Source organism: Symphalangus syndactylus, chromosome 10 (assembly GCF_028878055.3).
Source record: "Symphalangus syndactylus isolate Jambi chromosome 10, NHGRI_mSymSyn1-v2.1_pri, whole genome shotgun sequence".
Lineage (NCBI taxonomy): Eukaryota > Metazoa > Chordata > Mammalia > Primates > Hylobatidae > Symphalangus > Symphalangus syndactylus.
This window is the reverse complement of record NC_072432.2, coordinates 59,846,541-59,866,791: the sequence shown is the minus strand read 5'-3', so window position 1 is coordinate 59,866,791 and position 20,251 is coordinate 59,846,541. Positions and strand designations below refer to the sequence as shown.

Below are 20,251 nucleotides of genomic sequence, written 5' to 3'. Positions count from 1 at the left end.
TCCCAGTTAGGCTACTCAGGGGTCATGGACCCACTTGAGGAGAGAGTCTGTCCGTTCTCAGATCTCAAGCTCCATGCTGGGAGAACCACTACTCTCTTCAAAGCTGTCAGACGGTGACATTTAAGTCTCCAGAGGTTTCTGCTGCCTTTGTTTGGCTATGCCCTGCCCCCAGAGGTGGAGTCTACAGAGGCAGGCAGGCCTCCTTGAGCTGTGGTGGGCTCCACCCAGTTCGAGCTTCCTGGCCGCTTTGTTTACCTACTCAAACCTTGGCAATGGCAGGCACCCGTCCCCCAGCCTTGCTGCTGCCTTGCAGTTCCATCTCAGACTGCTGTGCTAGCAATGAGCGAGGCTCCATAGGCATGGGACCCTCCGAGCCAGGCACTGGATGTAATCTCCTGGTGTGCTGTTTGCTAAGACTGTTGGAAAAGCGCAGTATTAGGGTGGGAGTGACCCGATTTTCCAGGTGCTGTCTGTCACAGCTTCCCTTGGCTAGGAAAGGGAATTCCCTGACCCCTTGCACTTCCCTGTTGAGGTGATGCCTTGCCCTGCTTTGGCTCACGCTTGGTGGGCTGCACCCATTGTCCTGCACCCACTGTCGGACAAGCCCCAGTGAGATGAACCTGGTACCTCAGTTGGAAATGCAGAAATCACCTATCTTCTGCGTCACTCACGCTGGGAGCTGTAGACTGGAGCTATTCCTATTCAGCCATCTTGGAATCGCCCCCCCCATTCTTTAGAAAGTAGAAATGTCTTTTGAAAGTGGAAAGTGCTTTAAAGAATACTCTTTAGGCTACAGATATTATATGTTAGTGTAGAATGCTAACATATAGATCAGATGTTAGTGTATACACACGAAAAAACACAGATTTTCTGGGAGATGGGACTTCAGTGGAATTATACTTCTAAATTATAGAACTGCAAATTATTTACATTTTTACAGCAAGCATTTATTATTTTGCAAAAAAATTAAAATTTTAAAATTATTGATATTGGGAGATAAAAATGATAAGACTTGGAAAGTTAAATATCTACCCTGCAAATGTGGCAGGGTAGATAAATTAAAATTATTCCTCATATATATATATATTTTTTTATTTTGAGACGGAGTCTCGCTCTGTCACCCAGGCTGGAGTGCAGTGGCCCAATCTCAGCTCACTGCAAGCTCCGCCTCCTGGGTTCATGCCATTCTCCTGCCTCAGCCTCCCAAGTAGCTGAGACTACAGGCGCCCTCCACTGCCCCCAGCTAATTTTTTGTATTTTCAGTAGAGACGGGGTTTCACTGTGGTCTCGATCTCCTGACCTCGTGATCCACCCACCTTGGCCTCCCAAAGTGCTGGGATTACAGGTGTGATCCACCACGCCCAGCCATCCTGTTATTATTTTAAGAATAGTTTTGATATGAGTTGGCTAACAGTAAGAGTTTCAGAATATTGAGTGAAATTTAGTTTTCCACTGCTTAATTTATGATTAAGACTACATCTGTGCATAAAGGGATGCATCTGATTTTGTATTCAGGGAAAAGTGGTGGTTTGATTTGAGCACTGTTAATGAAACTAAAGTCACAAATTGTATGTTTAAGGTAGTGTGATCCTTTTCTGAAACTCATAACTTTCCTAGACTATAACATTAACCTTGGTCATCCTTCTTATTCATGTGAGCTCCTAGTCATGGGTAGAAAACTATGGAGGGATCACAGCATAACAGATCATAACGGGAAAGAAACAGCACACGGAGGAGTGTGCTGTGTGGACTACACTTCCCATAGGAAGACAGCACAGGGGGAGATGAAACAGGGAGAGGGCCAGAGCCAATGGTGTGCCAGGGTTTCTCATTCCAGTCAGGGAACCCAACTGCTTCGCAATTTAGCCCTGCTACCTGGAGATGTTAATTTGATATGTGCCACTGCAACCCTTATTTCTACAGGGTGAAGAATTAATTCACTTAGATGGAAAGTGTTGTCCTGAATGCATTTCAAGGAATGGTTATTGTGTTTATGAAGAAAACGGAGAATTCGTGAGTATGAGGCTCATAACCGAAGATGATTTCAAATTAATTCAAAATTAATGTAATAAGGGGACATTACTTTCTTGTTTCTTTTACCCATTCATTTGTTCAACAAATGTTATTGTGCACCTACTGTGCACCAGGCTCTGGGGACACAGAAGAGAATACAACAGGCAAAGTTCCTGCTCTCTTGGTGGGGCATACTTTGTAGTATAGGGACACAGAAAACACACACACACATCTCCCACACATACTACGCGTCAGGTGCTGAGGAGCACTACATAGAAGAATACAGCAGTGCAAGTGGGCTAGACAGTAGCTTGCAAGATGGTGGGGTATGGGGGATGTGTTCCTTTACATAAAATGGTGAGGAGGTTTCTGTTATGGAAAACTTTGAGCAGAGCCTGAAGGGAGGGAGCCGCTTGGATGTCTAGGAGGAAACATACCAGGAATAGGGATCAGGAAATGCAAAGGCACTGAGACGCAAGTGTGTTTGGCATGTTCAAGAAATTGGAGTCTAGTGGGAACTTAGTGAATGAGGGAGAAAGGCATTGGCCATGAAGTCTAGTAAGTAGCCTGGAGGCCACAGTTTTTTACCCTGAGGCAGATGGGAGCTGCTGGGGAGTTTTCAGCAGAAGAGCGCTGGGCTCTCACTTAACTCATGAAAGGACCACTTTGGCTGCTGCATGGGTAAGTGACAGAAGGAAATGAGACTGGAGGTAGGCAACCTGGTTGGTGGAGTTTTGTGATGGTCCAGGCAAAGGGCAATGGTGGCTTGGTCTAGGCAGGAAGTGGTGCATTTGGTAAAAGTGACCAGGCTCTAGATTTATTTTGCAGGTAGCAGTGACAGGATTTTGTTTGATTAGATGAGGGGTAAAACTCTATTTACTAAGGTTTTATTTTGCCCTGTGTCTGCTTTTTTATTACCCAAAGGAAACATATTTATCTTAATCTTTTCAAATTTTCCCTGTTTAGTGTAGCCCATATTTTTCATGTTGGGTATTGGAATGTTGATAAATTCATTATGTTTTTAAAAATATGCCAGCTGATCATAAAAACAACTGCTTCTTTGACCAGTCAGAATAGGATTACTGTAGTCCCCACTTACCACAGAATATGTGCCAAAGCCCCCAGTGGATGCTTGAAGCTGTGAATAGTACTGATCCTGATTGGCGTCAATTGAAACATATTTCTGTTCATGTTTTCCACTGACACAGTTAATGCCTTTTCCATCTTAACTAGCCACTTATCACACACTATGGCATAACTTTTGCAGTTTGAGATGCAACAGCAGAACTAGCACAAATTTGTTCTTACATCTTCATAATTTCATAGAAAGGTTTATTCTTACCTTAGACCTTAGCAACCTCAGCATAATTTTTTTTCTTTTCTTATTAAGTCAAGAACTTTCATCTCTTCACATAAAGGAAGCGCTTTGCAGCTTCTCTTTGGCATATTCAAGTTGCCAGCATCACTACTCTTGGACTTTGGGGCATTATTAAGTAAAATAAGGGTTACTTGAGCATAAGCACTGTAATACTGAGATAGTGGCTCTGATAACCAAGATGGCTACTGAGTAACGAGCAGGTGGCATCTACAGCGTAGATATGCTGGGCAAAGGAAGGACTCAGGTCCTAGGCAAGATGGAGCAGGACTACTTGAGATTTTTATCACACTACTTAGAACAGCATGCAATTAAAATCTGATGAATTTTATATTTGTTGAATTTTCCATTTAGTATTTTCCCACCATAGTTGACTGGGGTTAACTGAAACTGCAGGAAGCGAAACATGGATAAGGGGGAATTACTGTAAATGAATTTGAAAGAAGGACTTTGGTGAACTGATTCCTCCACACTTTTTTGTTTTGATTTGGGTAAATTACATCTGTCAACCTTCCAGTGTTTCTGCACATTCTGGGCAGGCAGTATTGTGTAGTGTTAACAGTGCAGGCTCTAGGTTCAAATCTCTACTTTGCTGTGTACTGTGATCTTCGGCAAGTTACTTAATCCTTGGTGTAAACTAGAGATAACAATAGTACTTACCTCATGGGGCTGTAGAGATGTTATATGTGAAGCATTTAGAACAGTGCTTTCTTGGCACATTTTTTAAAAAGGTGAAAACATTGGCATTATTATTATTTTGCTGTTGGCATTGTTTCCTAGTGGTAGATCACACTTCAGTCATCCTCATTTCTTAAGAATTTAAGAGGTTATAAAGCCTCCCTATAAATGTTGAATTTATATTTTCTCAATCATAGTATCAATTTTCTTACTTATTTTTGGAGATAAACTCAGTGAAATTAAAGAAAACGAAGTTATTTTAAATAAGTACAAATCTCCATCAGGCTCTGGCACCATGCAGAATTCAAGAATTTGCCCTTGCAAGTTATGTCCCTTGACCATAAAGTCCTTAGTATTGAGGGGAATTGAAACCAAGTACTCAGGCACAAAGTGAGAATTCAGAAATATGTCCTAGGCATGTTGTTTTCACCTCAGATTAGTATGCCTTTCTTGTTTTTGATAAGATAGATTTCATCTCTATTCATAACCAATGAATAAAGTTGAATGTTCCTTGGGAAAAGTGGCTAATTCCCAATGAAAAAGTAAGTAGATCAGCCTAATGGTGTTTTTAGTGGCATAATAAAGACATTTCTCTTTGTTCCTAGATGTCCTCAAATGCTAGTGAAGTTAAACATATTCCAGTAAGTATAGCTTTTTAACTTGCACATAGATCATTATAAAATTGTTTATGTAATGATCTGCATGAAATATCATGGGGAAACTTAGTACCTTAGTATTTATAACAGCCACATTTGATGGCAGTATGATCAGGAATTAAGAATCTTAATGATAACTCAGACTTTGGTACATTGAACTTTTGCTCTTTTCTTTAGCCAGTTGTTTTATGCAGTTGATAATTAATACTGCTCCAACCACAAGCTCCTACATAGATTCTTTCCCTTGCTTGTGATATTTTTCTCTCCCTGATTCTTTTCTGGTCTAGAAAACTCAGTTTAACCATCAGTAAAGTTTTATGTACTGCAAAGTGCTGAAGAAAGAACTTCTTGAGTTTGCAAGCATTCATTCCCCAAACAATCCCGAGTTTATTCTCTCCAGGTTGTCTACAGGACAATGTTATATGGTTTCTTTTAAAGGGAAAATGCAAGCGTTTAACACAGCAATCTTACAATAAGGGGTCTGATCTCGAGACGGGTCCACTTTCAAATGGAAGAAAAGCACTTCTGCCTTCTCAAGATAGTATTGCTCAGTTTTCTGACATGTAATGCTCATTCTGCTAAATACCGTCACATTAATTGTTTGAAATGTTTAATGTCTGTTGGCTTAATAAGCATATTATAAGATTGTTACTTTAAAATCTGCTTTCCTGTTTTCTCCTGTTTCACCTCCCTCATCACCCCAATACCTTCTGGTAAGAACCTCTGTCTCTTTCCTGTGAGCAAAAATGAATTGTTCTTTACAATTCAATTTGGATTCTCTGCTGACTACTAATGTTTATTTTCGTAATTTGCTTGGCTGAAAAAGGTATTTTAGTGTGTGAAAGCTTAGGGCACATCTACAGCCCATTAAAAGTAGGCCTGCAAAAGTTTTAATTTTTAGAATATAATGACTCAACTGTTAACTCTTTCTGTGGTAACCATAAGGAAATTCAGGTTTTTAACCAAGTGTCCCACTGTTATTTTAGCGATTGTATTTAACTCACCTGCTAATCACCAGGTACATAGTAATCTCCTTTGATGTTTTTGGTGAAAGAGGTTGAGAAACAAGTTTTAAATGCCTTTTACATATTCTGTTAGTCCTAGAATACTTTCATAGCTTATCTCTGAGTGTGCCTAAAATCTTTCGGCTGGTGCTCTACATTGAAATAAACCCATTATGAACAAAGAAAGATAAATTCTGTGTTTTAAATTTAGGACTCTTTTGCTATTGTTCTATTTCAGAGTTAGATTTGGCAGAGTACTGATTAGCTGCCTTCACTTTGTTCTTATGGAAATTGTAAGTTCTTCAGCAGCAAGCTCTCTTCTGAATATGACAATGCTGTTTTTCACTTTTTTACGTAGGAGGGAGAGAAGTGGGAAGATGGCCCTTGCAAGGTGTGTGAGTGCCGAGGGGCTCAGGTAACTTGCTACGAGCCCTCTTGCCCACCATGTCCAGTGGGCACACTGGCCTTAGAGGTGAAGGGACAATGCTGTCCTGACTGCACATCAGGTGGGTCCATGTCTCCTCTGTTTCTACTGAGATAGTTTTACTGCCAAAAAGCTCAGAGATCCTCTTCCTCACCCCCTTGCTTTTTTTTTTTTTTTTTTTAGTTAACCAATGGGTTTGTTTGTTTCTTCATAATTTTTCTTTTTTTTTTTTTATGTTGATATTCCATCCTGAGAACTTGCTGAATTTACTTTTTTTTTTTTATTTATCTTCATAATTTTTCTAACAAATGATGCTAATTAATCTTTGTCTGTGTAATTGCCAAACTCAACAGATTATGAGCATGTGACCTTGGGCAAGTCATTGACCCTCTTTAAACCTTAATTTTGTTGTTGATAAAATATGCCTTATGTATCTTGCAAAATTATTGTGAAAATCAAACATGTTTAAAGACTTGTAAAGGTAAATCTGTCTTCCATTGTTCAAAATATAAGAATAATTTCTCAACGTTTGTTATGGGTGTTCTTTGTTCTTAAGGTGAGCTATTGAACAGATGGTTCCTTTTGGAGTTCTCAAATGGGTTTTTAAAGTTTAAAGAGTCATTAGTTTTTTCCAAAAGATAATTTTATCTACTTGTTCCGCAATTCTGCTTCAAATCACCTGGGGTTGAATTAGTTCCAGTTAATAATTGTTGGCAGGCACTGGAGTTGCTCTGGTTGAGTAGTAGTTTGCCTATAAGCTTAGTCTCTCTTGGAAAAGTGGCATTTTCTTCCATTCATATTTCATAATTAATTGTTTTCATTCATGGGCGGCCATAATTTTCATATTGGCAGTTGCTCTTGTTGCACTCAGCTTATTTTGGCTAATTGCAGTATTTTTCTGAAGTGTTTATCAAGGAAAAAGCAAAGCAACTTTATGGCTTAATTATGTTGCCTTCACCAAAGTGGCTCTCTGGGCTTTCCAAAACAAACATTTAGCATACTATTATGCACTATATATATTGAAAATCAGGTCCTTGACAACTTCAAAACCTGAAAAAAGAAGTCCCTTTCTGATAATTACCACTAAATTCAGTGATAACCCCAATTACTGAAAATGAGATTTGAAATTTTGGAGAAAAAGAAGAAAATGGGGTGCATTTTTCTTAGATAAAAATAACTATTTTTCAACATTGTGGGTTTTATGTCTGAACTGTTTGTACATGTTGAAGCTTAAGAAGAACATTGGAGGTATCATAAATTATTGAATCTGTTTAAATAATACATTATGGAAGTAGTCATTCCTGTTTCTTGAAGTATTCCAGCAGGTAGAGGCTGTTCTTTTAGTATCTTCATGTTGGGGCTATGGGAGACAGTAATGAAATTTAGACAAGGAAAACTTTCTTGCAATCTTGCATTGAAATGCATTTTTTTTTTTTTTTTTTTTTTTTTTGCTATTTAGGAGGATTTTTCCTATCTAAGTCCCACAGTTTTCTGTTCTTCATGTTCTATGTAATGCTACACACCTTGTAGATTCTTTTCTGAAGGATGTAAGAGAAATAATAGATGGAGTTCACTGAGTTCTCCACTTCTTTGTCCTTGATTTCAGTTCATTGCCATCCAGATTGTTTGACATGCTCTCAGTCTCCAGACCACTGTGATCTCTGCCAAGATCCTACCAAGTTACTGCAGAATGGACGGTGTGTGCACAGCTGTGGACTGGGTTTTTACCAAGCTGGCAGTCTCTGTTTAGGTATGGCTCTGAGTGGACAACCCAGAGGTGGTGGTGTGTGGGAGGTAGATTCATCAAAGTTTGTGATTCTTAAACTGAGGCTCAGTATTGTCAAGGAGGGGGTCATGCATGCAGCATGTTTTTGAGATGCACAACGTCTAAAAACCTCTAGAAGTTAGTAATGTCATCTATAGGTTACTTGGCCTGTCTACCTGCAGGTCTCTTTTTCTGACATTTTATAGGTATTTTGGTGCTTATTGGAAGACAGGTGATGTGGAGGTTGTTAGGTAGTCACAGTTGAGTTTTTTTATTTTTGAAGACTTTCAAGGATAGTAATATCATCAGGATGCCTGGGCTCATTTCTTACAGCACTCAATTAATCCAGGATAGAAACTTAGAATTGACATAGACCTTCAAGATCATTTACTACAACTTTCTAATTTTGCAAATGGGGAACTCGTGGGCTAGAGAAATTAACCAACTTGCTCAATGTCAAACAGATAGTTGGTAATAGAGCTTATCCCTTATGGGCTACCAGAGGATCCAGAATGGGTTTATGTGCATTTCTGGATGCTACATCTGAGAAGGAGAACTTACTTGGGAGAGTTGACTTGGTTGATGTCAAATCCTAGTTACTATTCCCCTTATTTCTTACTTATGATGTTAATTATCCATTTAAAAGTGTATAATTAGCCAGGTGTGGTGGCACATGCCTGTAGTCCCAGCTACTCGGGAGGCTGAGACAGGAGAATCTCTTGAACCCTGGAGGTGGAGGTTACAGTGAGCCGAGATTGCGCCACTGCACTCCAGCCTGGGTGACAGAGTGAGACTCCATCTCAAAAAAAAAAAGAAAAAAAAAGTGTGTAGGTTCATACCTGGCTGTGAATATTTAACCTCTCTCTGCTTCCATATTCTTTTTTTTTAAATTTGAGATGGAGTCTCACTCTGTCACCCAGGCTGGAGTGTGGTGGCATGGTCTCGGCTCACCACAACTTCTACCTCCTGGGTTCAAGCGATTCTCCCGGCCTCAGCCTCCTGAGTAGCTGAGATTACAGGCATCTGCCACCACGCTGGCTAATTTTCGTATTTTTAGTAGAGATAGAGTTTTGCCATGTTGGCCAGGCTGGTCTCAAACTCCTGGACTCAAGTGATCCACCCACCTATGCCTCCCAAAGTGCTGGGATTACAGGTGTGAGCCATTGCCACCTGGTATCTTCCACATTCTTATCTATAAAGTGAGGGTAATTCCAGTACCTTCCTCAGAGGGTGGTTATAAGTATCAAGTGTTTTAATACAGGTTAAGTGCCTAGACTGATGTCTGGGATACAGCCAAGGATTAATAAGAGTTAGCTGCTTTTATTATTTTTGTAATTATTCACTCCTCCATACTTTCTTTCCTAATTCATATAATCTTCAACCTTTTTGAAAGTTACTTATATCTCTTTCATACAGTATTGGTGGAAAAGGGGCAAGAGATCTTCTTGCTAAAAGGTTGAGTGACAAAGATATTGGGCGCTATTGGATAAGAGGAAAAGAACACAGACTCCTGAGCCAAACTGCTTGGTTTCAAATGCCAGCCTCATGTGACCATGGGCAAGTTGTTTAATCTCCCTGAGTCTGTTCCTCATCTGTAAAGTTGGGATTAATAATATCTACCTCCTAGGGTTGTTGTGAGAATTAAATGAATTCATATACATAAAGCACTTCAAACAGTGGCTGACATGAACTGTGTGCTATACAGATGATGGCTGTTAAAATTATTTTTATGCATTTTCTGTTTGGGACCTGGAGCCTCAAGATTAGGCTGTGTAAGCACTGGCATGGGGGTGGTGTCTTTCAGCTAATCAAATGGTTCCTTTCTCTTTCTTCAACATTATCTGGAGTCAGCCTGCCAGCCCCAGTGCTCCACGTGTACCAGTGGGCTGGAGTGCTCATCCTGCCAGCCTCCCCTGCTGATGCAGCATGGGCAGTGTGTGTCTACCTGTGGGGACGGCTTCTACCAAGATCGCCATTCCTGTGCAGGTAATCTCTGGCTGGGCCACAGCTGGGCCAGCTACCAAGACAGCTCCCCAACCCTGACCCCACCAAGTGATCTGGGGCCACCAGGAGCTCTAAGCCCTTTTTCAAATAAGAGAAGAAACTAAACAAGTCTTCTGATGGGATGAGGAGAACAGTGTGTTAGAGAAATGATACATGTTGAGATGTTTTCATAACCTTATTAGGTTATTTGGTTCTTATCAGTATGCTTTAGTGGACTTATATGCCTACTTTTATTTTATATTTTTAATTGAGATCTAGTTGAAATTCTTAATATCATAATAGTGTCTTGAGGTGGGAGTAGTCATAATATAATTTAATTTGTTTGATTATACTTGGCCATTTTTTCAATAGAGATTATAAGTTTAAAAAGTAAATGTCTAAATAATTTTTTTAAATGCAGAAATGGAAGATGGGAGTTGTATTAGTCTGTTTTCACACTGCCATGTAGAACTACCTGAGACTGGATAATTTATGAAGAAAAGAGGTTTCATTGACTCACAGTTCTGCATGGCTGGTGAGGCCTCAGGAAACTTACAGTCATGGCAGAAGGCAAAGGGGAAGAAAGACATGTCTTACATGGTGTCTGGAGAGAGAGAGAGAGACAGAGAGAGAGAGAGAGAGAGAATAAAGGGGGAAGTGCCACTTTTAAACCATCAGATCTCATGAGAACTCACTCACTATCATGAGAACAGCATGGGGGAAACTGCCCCCATGATCCAATCACCTCCCACCAGGTCCCTCCCTCGACACGTGGGGATTACAATTTGACATGAGATTTGAGTTGGGACACAGAGCCAAACCATATCAGGGTTAATGATGAAAACAAAGACAAGGGGCAGAGATATGAGTTTGTCTTCAGGAGAATAGATAATTAGATGTGCCCAGAAACTAAGGCAGGGTGTGTGGTGGCAAGGAAATCTGAAAAGGCAGATAGACCAGGGGAAGGTCTTGGATGTCATGCCAGGGAGATGTGATAGCTACTCTCTGCAGCTAAACATAAGGGTGGATCAGTGATGAGAATCAGAAGGTGAGCCAATCTGAGGGGCAGCTGATATGCTCCTCTCTTTCACACCCTTGGTTAGATTTTCAGGAAAATCATTTGCAGGAAAATGATTGAGGTTAAAAAGGCTAAGTTCATGGTATTAATCAGATGTGCAGGCTAAATGAGCACTCGGGCCATATGCAGGTCCTATGTGGAGGAGGCTGATGGTCGTCTCCATTCCAGGTCATGGTCAGAAGTGGAGGTCATGGGGTTGTGGAAGCCACGTTGAAAGGAAACACTAATACTGTTTATGCCACAGAGATATGAGTGTAGCAGGGCCTGTTTTGTGATCAGTCATGTTATAGAGTGTGGAAGGCAGAATAGCTTCTGAGTTTGGCTTGGAGGCTCTTTGGTGTCTACAAGAATATCCCCTGCATATCTATATCCTCAGCATCAAGGGCTGCACAAAGTTCTTAGCATTGTTGAACAAGTGTATGATGAATGAATAAATGAGAATACTACCACTTGGTGGTCCTTCAAAGACCAGTGTTTCAATAGAAGTCTCAGCCATAAAACAGAAAAGAACCCTTAGTGTTTATAGCTTATCATGTTCTGTTTACCTGTTACTTTAAAACAGGTTCAAAGTGGGCACATACAAATACCTTTATAAGTGTCTAATAGTTGGGCAATTTAGGTAAACTGCTGAAATTTTAATTTGATGAAATCATTGAATGTCTTTACTCCTTTCTTTTATCCCATCAAAGAGATCTCCTGCTAGCACTCGTGACAGATTTGTCTTTAAAAGGCAATTAGCTTCCCCTAGGTTTTACTTCTTCCTCTGTACCACCTCCATCCCCTGAAACACACACATACCACATACATATGACTTTTTTGGGAGGAGGGCATTTTCCTTTCTCTCATGCCCGTTGTTTTAATTGGTGATGCTAATGCTAGTTTAGGGCATTTTGAAATGGGTAATGTTTCATTTGATTACTGGTTTACGTAGCTCACTGCTTCACATTCCATCCACATATCCACACACAAATGCCTCTAGCAGAAAGTTGCTGGGAAAATTTGTTCATGCTCCCTCCAGGGAATTAAACCAATTTGCTTTAGTTCAGGCTGGTTGCATTTTTATGCATAAAATAAGGAGAAAAAAAAAACAGAGCAAAAGGAGAGAGAGAGAGTGGATCTTAAAAATTAAAGCTAAGGTTGTGATCAATTTTCATATACTGTCTTGGCACTGAGATTATCTTTCCAGATAAGCTTTCTCAGCTTTGGAATTCTTTGCAATATTCATGCTTGCACCACTTTTGGTGACTTTTCACCACTGACCTTGGAAGTCAGTCACTCAGCTGGTGCACTTCCAAATGTGCTAAACTTTTCAAAAAGAAGCCTGCCATTTTATGGTAACAACAGGTTTTTCTGGATTGATTCTTCTTGGCAGGGTCATTTATGTGATGATTGGGATAAGTTGCCACTTTATTGGCCCATCAAAACCCAAAGAAACTAAGTGCTGTGCTGAGGAAACTAATTACCAGAAATCACCTGATTAATATTCATGTTCACTATGTTGAATAAAGGGCAGAGTGGAAAAAAAGTAGCAGATAAACATGGCTCTTCAACAAAAGAGTACAAGCAGGTAAACCACACGGAGTAAAGGAAAACACTTAGTCCTGTCCGAGGATCTTACCCATAGGGGACCTTATCATTTTCTCTTTTCTCTTAAATTTAGGGGTATATGCACAAACACACACATGCATATAAACACATGTGCATATATTAATACTATTGTTACATATTTTGCATGATTAAACTGAATAATGTTGTAATTATAGGCCACATGATGCACTCCATACCAGTCCCTGCTTCATTTCCCCTGCCTTCACAACTCCAGAGTTTGATGGTTTGACCACCGTACATTAAGGCTTAGCACTAGCTTGTTTTTATATGAACTAAACCAGAGACAGATGTAGGTTGCCTTTTTTCACAGCAGGTAGGGCCATAGAGTGATCACCCTGTTAGTACCCAAAGCTCAGATTTTAGTTCTGGCACTCAAACTTCTGCTTTAACCCCTATGTGTCCTTTGCCAACAGCTGGATCTGATTAATATCCCCTCTTGCCCATCCTACCCCACTCTTCTTAACTCTGCAGACCTAGCATTGAGCTTGTACCTTTGTTCCTGCCGCTTGCCCTGCTCTCCCCCATTTCCAGGAATTAATAGCCCACTGCTTAATTACCTGGAGACTGATGGCCAGGCTTTATACATGTATGGATGATCCTTGCTCCCCCTCCCCACCTTCCCCACCACAATACTTGACCTTGCACTCTTCCTGCCTGGCTCTTTGGTATCACTTGCCTTGGGTTTACTCTATTCCCTCTACCAGAACAGTGGTTCCATTGACTCATCTTAAAAACTCAGGTATTAAATCTAAACTGGATCCAGGTGGAACTCGCCAGGTCATGAGAACATTCTTTCTTGCTTGTCTTGCCCCTCTTTTCAATCAGCCTCTGTTCCACTCTGGTGGGACCACTGAACTGTGCACACAAATCTTAGATATGAGAGTCCATAAGAAGAAAAGCTAAAACAACCAACAACACGCACCATGTAAGATTACGTTAAAATGAGTAGCTCATAAGGTTGTAATCTTTGAAAAGAGAAAGAGTAGGATTTAGCCCATTTTTATATGTGTATCAATGTTTTGTTTGTCTACTTAAAACTTATTTTATTCACAAAGGCCTGAGGATAGAGCCACGTGTACCGCAGGGCAAATGCTGCTTTCATTCTGCAGGCGCAGATATTATGGGGAGCCTGGCCCGGTGGTTAAGAGCTTGGACCCTGGAGCTAAACCACCTGGTTTCTTTTTTCTTTCTTTCTCCCTTCCCCTTCCCCTTCCCCTTCCCTTTCCCCTCCCCCTCCCCCTCCCCGTCCCCTCCCCCTCCCCCTCCCCTCCCCTTCCCTTCCCTTCCCTTCCCATCCCTTCCCTTCCCTTCCCTTCCCTTCCTTTCTTTTCTTTCTTTCTTGTCTCGCTCTGTCATCCAGGCTGGAGTACAGTGGCACAATCTCGGCTCACTGAAACCTCTGCCTCCTGGGTTCAAGCGATTCTCCTGCCTCCTGAGCAGCTGGGATTACAGGCACTCACCACCACACCTGGCTAATTTTTGTATTTTAGTAGAGATGGGGTTTCACCATATTGGCCAGGCTGGTGTCGAACTCCTGACCTCAAGTGATCTGCCCGCCTTGGCCTCCCAAAGTGCTGGGATTACAGGCATGAGCCACCACACCTGGCCTCTTTTTTTTGTTTGTTTGTTTGTTTGAATTGGTTTATGGTTTCTGTTATTTATTGCCTTTTTTTTTTTTAAGACAGAGTTTTGCTCTTGTCATGATCTTGGCTCAGTGCAACCTCTGCCTCCTGGATTCAAGCGATTCTCCTGCCTCAGGCTTCCAAGTAACTAGCATTACAGATATGTGCCACCATGCCCAGCTAATTTTGTATTTTTAGTAGAGACAGGGTTTCACCATGTTGGCCAGGCTGGTCTCAAACTCCTGACCTCAGGTGATCTGCCGCCTTGGCCTCCCAAAGTGCTGGGATTACAGGCGTGATCCACTGCGCCTGGCCTAAACCACCTGGTTTCTAATCTTGCCTCTGTCACTTACCTATTCTTTAACTCCACGCTTCAATTGCCTTATGGGTAAAACAGGGACATAATATCTGCCACATCTCACTGCTATGAAGATTGAATGAGTGAATGCACATACTCCATTTAGGGCAGCAGTCCCCAACCTTTTTGGCATGAGGTACTGGTTTCATGGAAGACAATTTTTCCATGGACTGGGGAGCTGGGGGTGGCTTCGGGATGAAACTGTTCCAGCTCAGACCATCAGGCATTAGTTAGATTCTCATAAGCAGCTGCAACCTAGATCCCTCACATAGGCAATTCACAGTAGGGTTTGCACTCGCTCCTATGAGGCAGAGCTTGGTGACAATGCTGCCTCACCCACTGCTTGCCTCCTGTTGTGTGGCCCAGTTCCTAACAGGCCACAGACTGAAACTGATCTGTGCCTGGGGGTTGGGAACTCCTGGTCTAGGAGATGATACCTGGTGTCTAGAAAGCCGTTTATACAAGTTTAGAGACTTGGGTTCTGCTTTCCATTGTCCTTCTTCCTTGTTCCTTTCATTTCATTTCCCCTTTCTTTTTTGATCATTGTTCTAGGTCCTGAGTACATGAAGTGTATAAAGTAAATAAGATTCACTCTTTGCCTATAGTGAGCTCACAGTCCAGGCAGGTTAGTTGTTGCTTATAGAGATGTAAAATAAAACAAAACAAACAAAAACAAAATCCAAAAGCCTTTGATGTTTATTTTATATCTGAGTGCTGTATGGTCTCAGATTTTGAGATGTAAAGAATCAAGCAACTGAACATTTTACAGGATTATAAGGGATAGGATTATTTTGAATTGCACCTCTACCACTTGCTGCAAGAGGGCTTTGGCAAACCATTTAACCTCTCTGAACTTCAATTTTTTCAACTGCAAAATGGGGATGATATTATCTACTTTAAACCATTATTATGAAGGTTAGAAAAGCTGTTTGAAATGTATAAATACATTATGCCTGGCCTTAGTATGTGGACCATAAAAGGCAGCTATTGATATTATTGAAACCATTCCTTTATTTTTCAACCTATAGAGATAAAAACCAAATAGCTTACATTAAGCAACAAAGAGCTTTCTGCCATTAATGTCTCATCTAAAATAAAATCTGCTTTTATATGTTATGGAGAAGTAAATATAGAGAGAACAGTATACTGTATTCTTTACAACAAATTAAAATCCCTTTTTCTTTAAAAAGGAAAGAAAATTTTCTTTAAGTGCTCAGATTAAACAATGAGAATCTATGATTATTTGTTTCTTAGCCAATATTGTGACATATTTAGAGGAAAAGTTTATAATAAAAAAACCTATAAAATTTACATCTAGGATGTTGACCTAGTTGAGATTTAAAAGCTGTGGCCTGAGCAGAGGACCTTCTGAAGTTAATTATTTGTTGGAACGATGGTTGACTGGAGCAGCCAGTCATTTGCAGAAATGAAGCACTGACCTTGCAAAGCCAGGTCCAAAGCAGCGGAGATTTAATGGGTCTTGGTGTTGTGTTCCAACACATGACTTATCCCAGCCTGGCTGTGCCCTGGGTGGACCTCTTGACAATGGCACCTATGAAACTACTGTTCTGAAATCCAGGAGCCCTCCTCGCAAGACAGGGGCCCCCCTTTCTCTGTTGGGATAGTCATTACCAAGCTGGTGTCACCTCCATGGCCCTTGCAACATACCCCAGGATTGGAGGGTCAGTCTCAGTTTCATTGCTGGGTCACATACTCAGTTTAGGGGCCCTGCATGTTTCTACAACTGCCTTCGTTCATTTTGTTCTATTCTTTAAATCCTGTGCATTGTTCAGAACTTCTTTGGCATTCTACAGCAATTATGGTCTCTTACTAAATTGCTGACTGTCTCATAAAGGTGACTTATTGCTTCAAGTGGTATCTCCTGTCTCTTCCATTCTGTTCATGCATAAATATTTGTGGAGCCTCTTCTGTGTACCACGCCCTGTCCCAGACACCAGAGATACAGAGTGAAGCAGACAGAAAACTTCCCTCTAGTTAAGGAACTTAACTTCCTCAATGGGAGGAGAGTGCCTCTAAACAAATAAACAAGATAATTTTAAATACTTAGATAGTTATCATTATATGAAATTATTATTAGTGCTATAAAGATACTTTACAGGGGAATATGATAGGAAATGATCAGTCACTGGGGCAGGGACATGCCATATACTTCTAAATTTCACATGGTGCTAAGTGTATCTGTGGCCCTCTGGAATAATTTTTGATAGAAAAAATGTGATAAACCATTGCATAGAGAGCAATGAACAGAAATGTACAGGCATGGCTAAACTTTGGCTTACATATATGACCTATCTTCCATTTGGCTTCCACTATTTGCTCCTTGTCAGCAATTTCTGGCTAGTTGTGGCCTCAGGATAATTACAGACTATTTTTCTCACCCCTCTTTTTCTTCTCTTTTCCTCATGTTTAACATAGTTGTATGCTTTATCAGAGTTGGGAAGGTGACTTATAAAATAAACTGTCTTCAAAACTTGGGTCGTGTCCATGGAGTATTTCGGGACATTCAGAAGGGAAGACAATAGGATTGCCTTCCTAGAATGTAAGTTTTTTTGAGTAAACAAGACCCAACGAGGCAGGTGACAACAGTGTTCCAAGGCCCCTCTCTCTTTGGATATTATATTCATGTACAGAATAAATGGAGAGAAGAGGGGAAAACAGCTGGTGGTGTTGTGTCTGGGACCTTTGCTTTGGCAGGAAGCTGGCTGTGTTTGGCATTTGTCTTTGCCACTTCTAGACCCTTGCTGTATATGCCAGAAGACAAATGACAGAACAAAAGTATCACATACCAGCAGAGAAAGCCTGTCACAGATGCCACAGAGTTTATCTTTCAGACAGATCCCATTCTTCCTGACAAATCTGAACCCCAAACTATTTCAGCTATGGAGTACCAACTAGTGACAAGTCTTCTGGCTTTCTGCCCAGTTTGGAAGGTTCTCAGTTATTTTAGCTAGACTGTATGGCATGCATTCTTTCTCTTCTCCGTCCCCCACCCAAGCACTGTCCCTGTTCTGCCCTCCCCTGCTTCTGTGCTGCCCACAGAGCTAACAGCACCTCCCTGTTGTTGCTGCTGAGATCTGAGCAGCTGTGTTAGTGCACCCAGGAGGTCTGAGAACTCTCCCCATCAAAAGGTTGTTTTGGTTGGCGGTCCTGCCTTTGGCTCTTCAGTTTCAGTAGACATCACTGGAGTAGACAATAGGCATTTAATTAACAGGGGCCACTGGGTGTAGGATTGGGGAGGGAACACAGGGAGTCCTAGCAGCTGTGGATTTTCAGTGGTCACAGAGGATGAGTAGAAGCTGAGAAGCTGGTGGTCTTGAAAACCCTTGGATTATACCTGTGTTGTCGATTTAGGAATATAGGTAGAGGGGCAGGAGATAGAAGAGATAACTTTACCAGATACTCCTGATGAGCTGAATGTCTGGCTTTGTCCTCTAACTTACGAAGCAATGAAAAGTCCGTGTGGACCTGCCAAAGCCTTCATTGGCTGGGAAGTAATTTCCTTTGGTTCAAGTTCTGTGTCTACCAAAGACCCTGCTAAGAATTCAAATATATTACTCAAGATGGGTAAATCATTCAGCTGTATCACAATCATGGTTAATAGGTTAACAAGTTATTTACCTAGCATGTACCTTAGGGAAAAGGACTATAGCTTTCCTCCCTCCAACATTAGGAAAATTACTAAAACTCCCCCCAAGTACCAAATGAATTTATGTTTATTCCAAAAAATAATTAAAGTCAATATAATACAAGGTATAATAAAAAGTCAGCTAAAATTCCTAACTCAAACTTCCCCAAATCACTACTGTTAGTATTTTGGTATATGTCTTCCTAATTTATAAAGATATCTTTTTGTGTGTCTATACACATACACTTTTTTTTCAAAACTAAAATCATACTCTATTTACAGTTTTATTGCTTGCTTTCTTTATGTTATTACTTATCCTTCTACAATATCTTTTTAAAGCTGTTGTATAATTTTCCGCTTCTGGCTATGCAATCATTCATTTAGCCAATCCTCTATGGTTTGATATTTGTTCCTAATTTTTTTAATTATATGTAACCATGATGTAAACATTTTTCGTAGAAATTGTGGTGAATATTTTTGAATCCATTTTTAGACATGTGACTACCCGGTCCAAAGGTTTATGTATGGTTTTTAAGCTTTTTGACACAGAGTAACATACTACACTCTTTTAAGAAAGTTGTACTAATTTGTACTCCTACCAGAAATGTATAAGGGTGCCTACTTGCCAGCACTCTTGTCAACACTAGGCATTACAAACCTTCTTAAATTGTCAGTTTGATTGATGTAAAATGAAATCTTGTTTAATTTTTTTCTTTTACCTATTTTTGGGATTCTTATGAAGCATGTGGAGTTAATCATGCTTGTCAGTTGATGGCCCATTTTCATCATTGGTCTGGGCCAAGCTATTCTCTTGCTTTTTTGTCTGCCCATCCATCTGCCTGTCTATTCCTTTTGTTATCATGCCCTATTCCCATTCCCCTTCTTCCCAGCTTCCCTTTTAAATAACTATACTAATGTGATTTAGTGTGTACTTTTTGTATGTATATGCTCTTATTGTTTTGTATGCCTGGGTAGATATTTCCTTCTTTTTTTTTTTTCTTTTGATGGAGTCTCACTCTATCACCCAGGCTGGAGTACAGTGGCGCGATCTTGGCTCACTGTAATCTCTGCCTCCCAGATTTGAACGATTCTCCTGCCTCAGCCTTCTGAGTAGCTGGGACTACAGGCGTGTGCCACCACACCCAGCTAATTTTATTTTTTTGTATTTTTCATAGAGACAGGATTTCACCATGTTGGCCAGGCTGGTCTTGAACTCCTGACCTGGAGTGATCCACCCACGTCGGCCTCCCAAACTCCTGGGATTACAGGCACAAGCCACCAAACTCGGCCACATATTTCCTTCTTTCTTGACTTTTTTTTTTCTCACTAAGCACTGTTTCTAGGATGCATACATGTTATTAGGTGGTGCAAAAGTAATTGCAGTTTAAAAATATAATGTGCATGTCTCATCCAGTGCATCTAGTGGCTGCTCTCCTGTTTGGTTTGCATATCTCCAGCTTTTGATGATGCTGACGATTTTTTTTGCGTGTTTGTACTTTTTTCTATTATGAAGTTCCTCAAGTACTTAGGAGTTTTCAGAATATGTGGAGACCAGACATTCCCATTTCAGGTGTAAAGCCTTCAATTGGCAAAGGGAGGCAGTAGCAGGCAGAGGCCCAGTCTGAGAAGGGACAGAAGATTGGAGTAAAAGGATCAAAAATGGTGATGGCTCAGATGTTTTTGGAACTTCTTTTAAATTAGCCTAGAGTTATAGCATCTCAGGCGACCAGCCTTGGCCTCTTGTGGGGCTGTGATTGGGGAGGGGGAAGTGGTCTTTCAGGCATCAGAGCCTCATCAAGGTATTTCCAATCACTTTCAAAGAGCTTTCGCTGTTGTTTTGTAGAGGTTGCAAGGAAAGAGCTTCTAAGTGTGAAGCCCCTGGGCAAGGCTGGAGCCCCTTCATATAGCTGCTGGCCAAATCCCTGCAGGCTGTAATTCTTCCCTTCCCTTCCTTTCTAAGTGAGCCAACCTTTCCTGTAGTCTTTTCCATCCTTCCCCCTTCTCTCTTGTGTTGCACTTTAATTTGCTCCCTTTAAAATTA

The 20,251-nt window shown here is 40.8% G+C and overlaps 1 protein-coding gene across 1 annotated transcript in view; it reads left to right on the top strand.

The window, feature by feature from the left end:
- FRAS1 (Fraser extracellular matrix complex subunit 1) overlaps positions 1–20,251 on the top strand; it is a 471,835-nt gene that overhangs the window by 210,483 nt on the left and 241,101 nt on the right. The window contains exons 10-14 of the mRNA XM_055297229.2: positions 1,924–2,013; positions 4,672–4,707; positions 6,085–6,232; positions 7,757–7,900; positions 9,767–9,901. Of these exons, the coding sequence (XP_055153204.2) occupies positions 1,924–2,013; positions 4,672–4,707; positions 6,085–6,232; positions 7,757–7,900; positions 9,767–9,901 (553 nt within the window). The remainder of the gene's footprint in view (positions 1–1,923; positions 2,014–4,671; positions 4,708–6,084; positions 6,233–7,756; positions 7,901–9,766; positions 9,902–20,251) is intronic.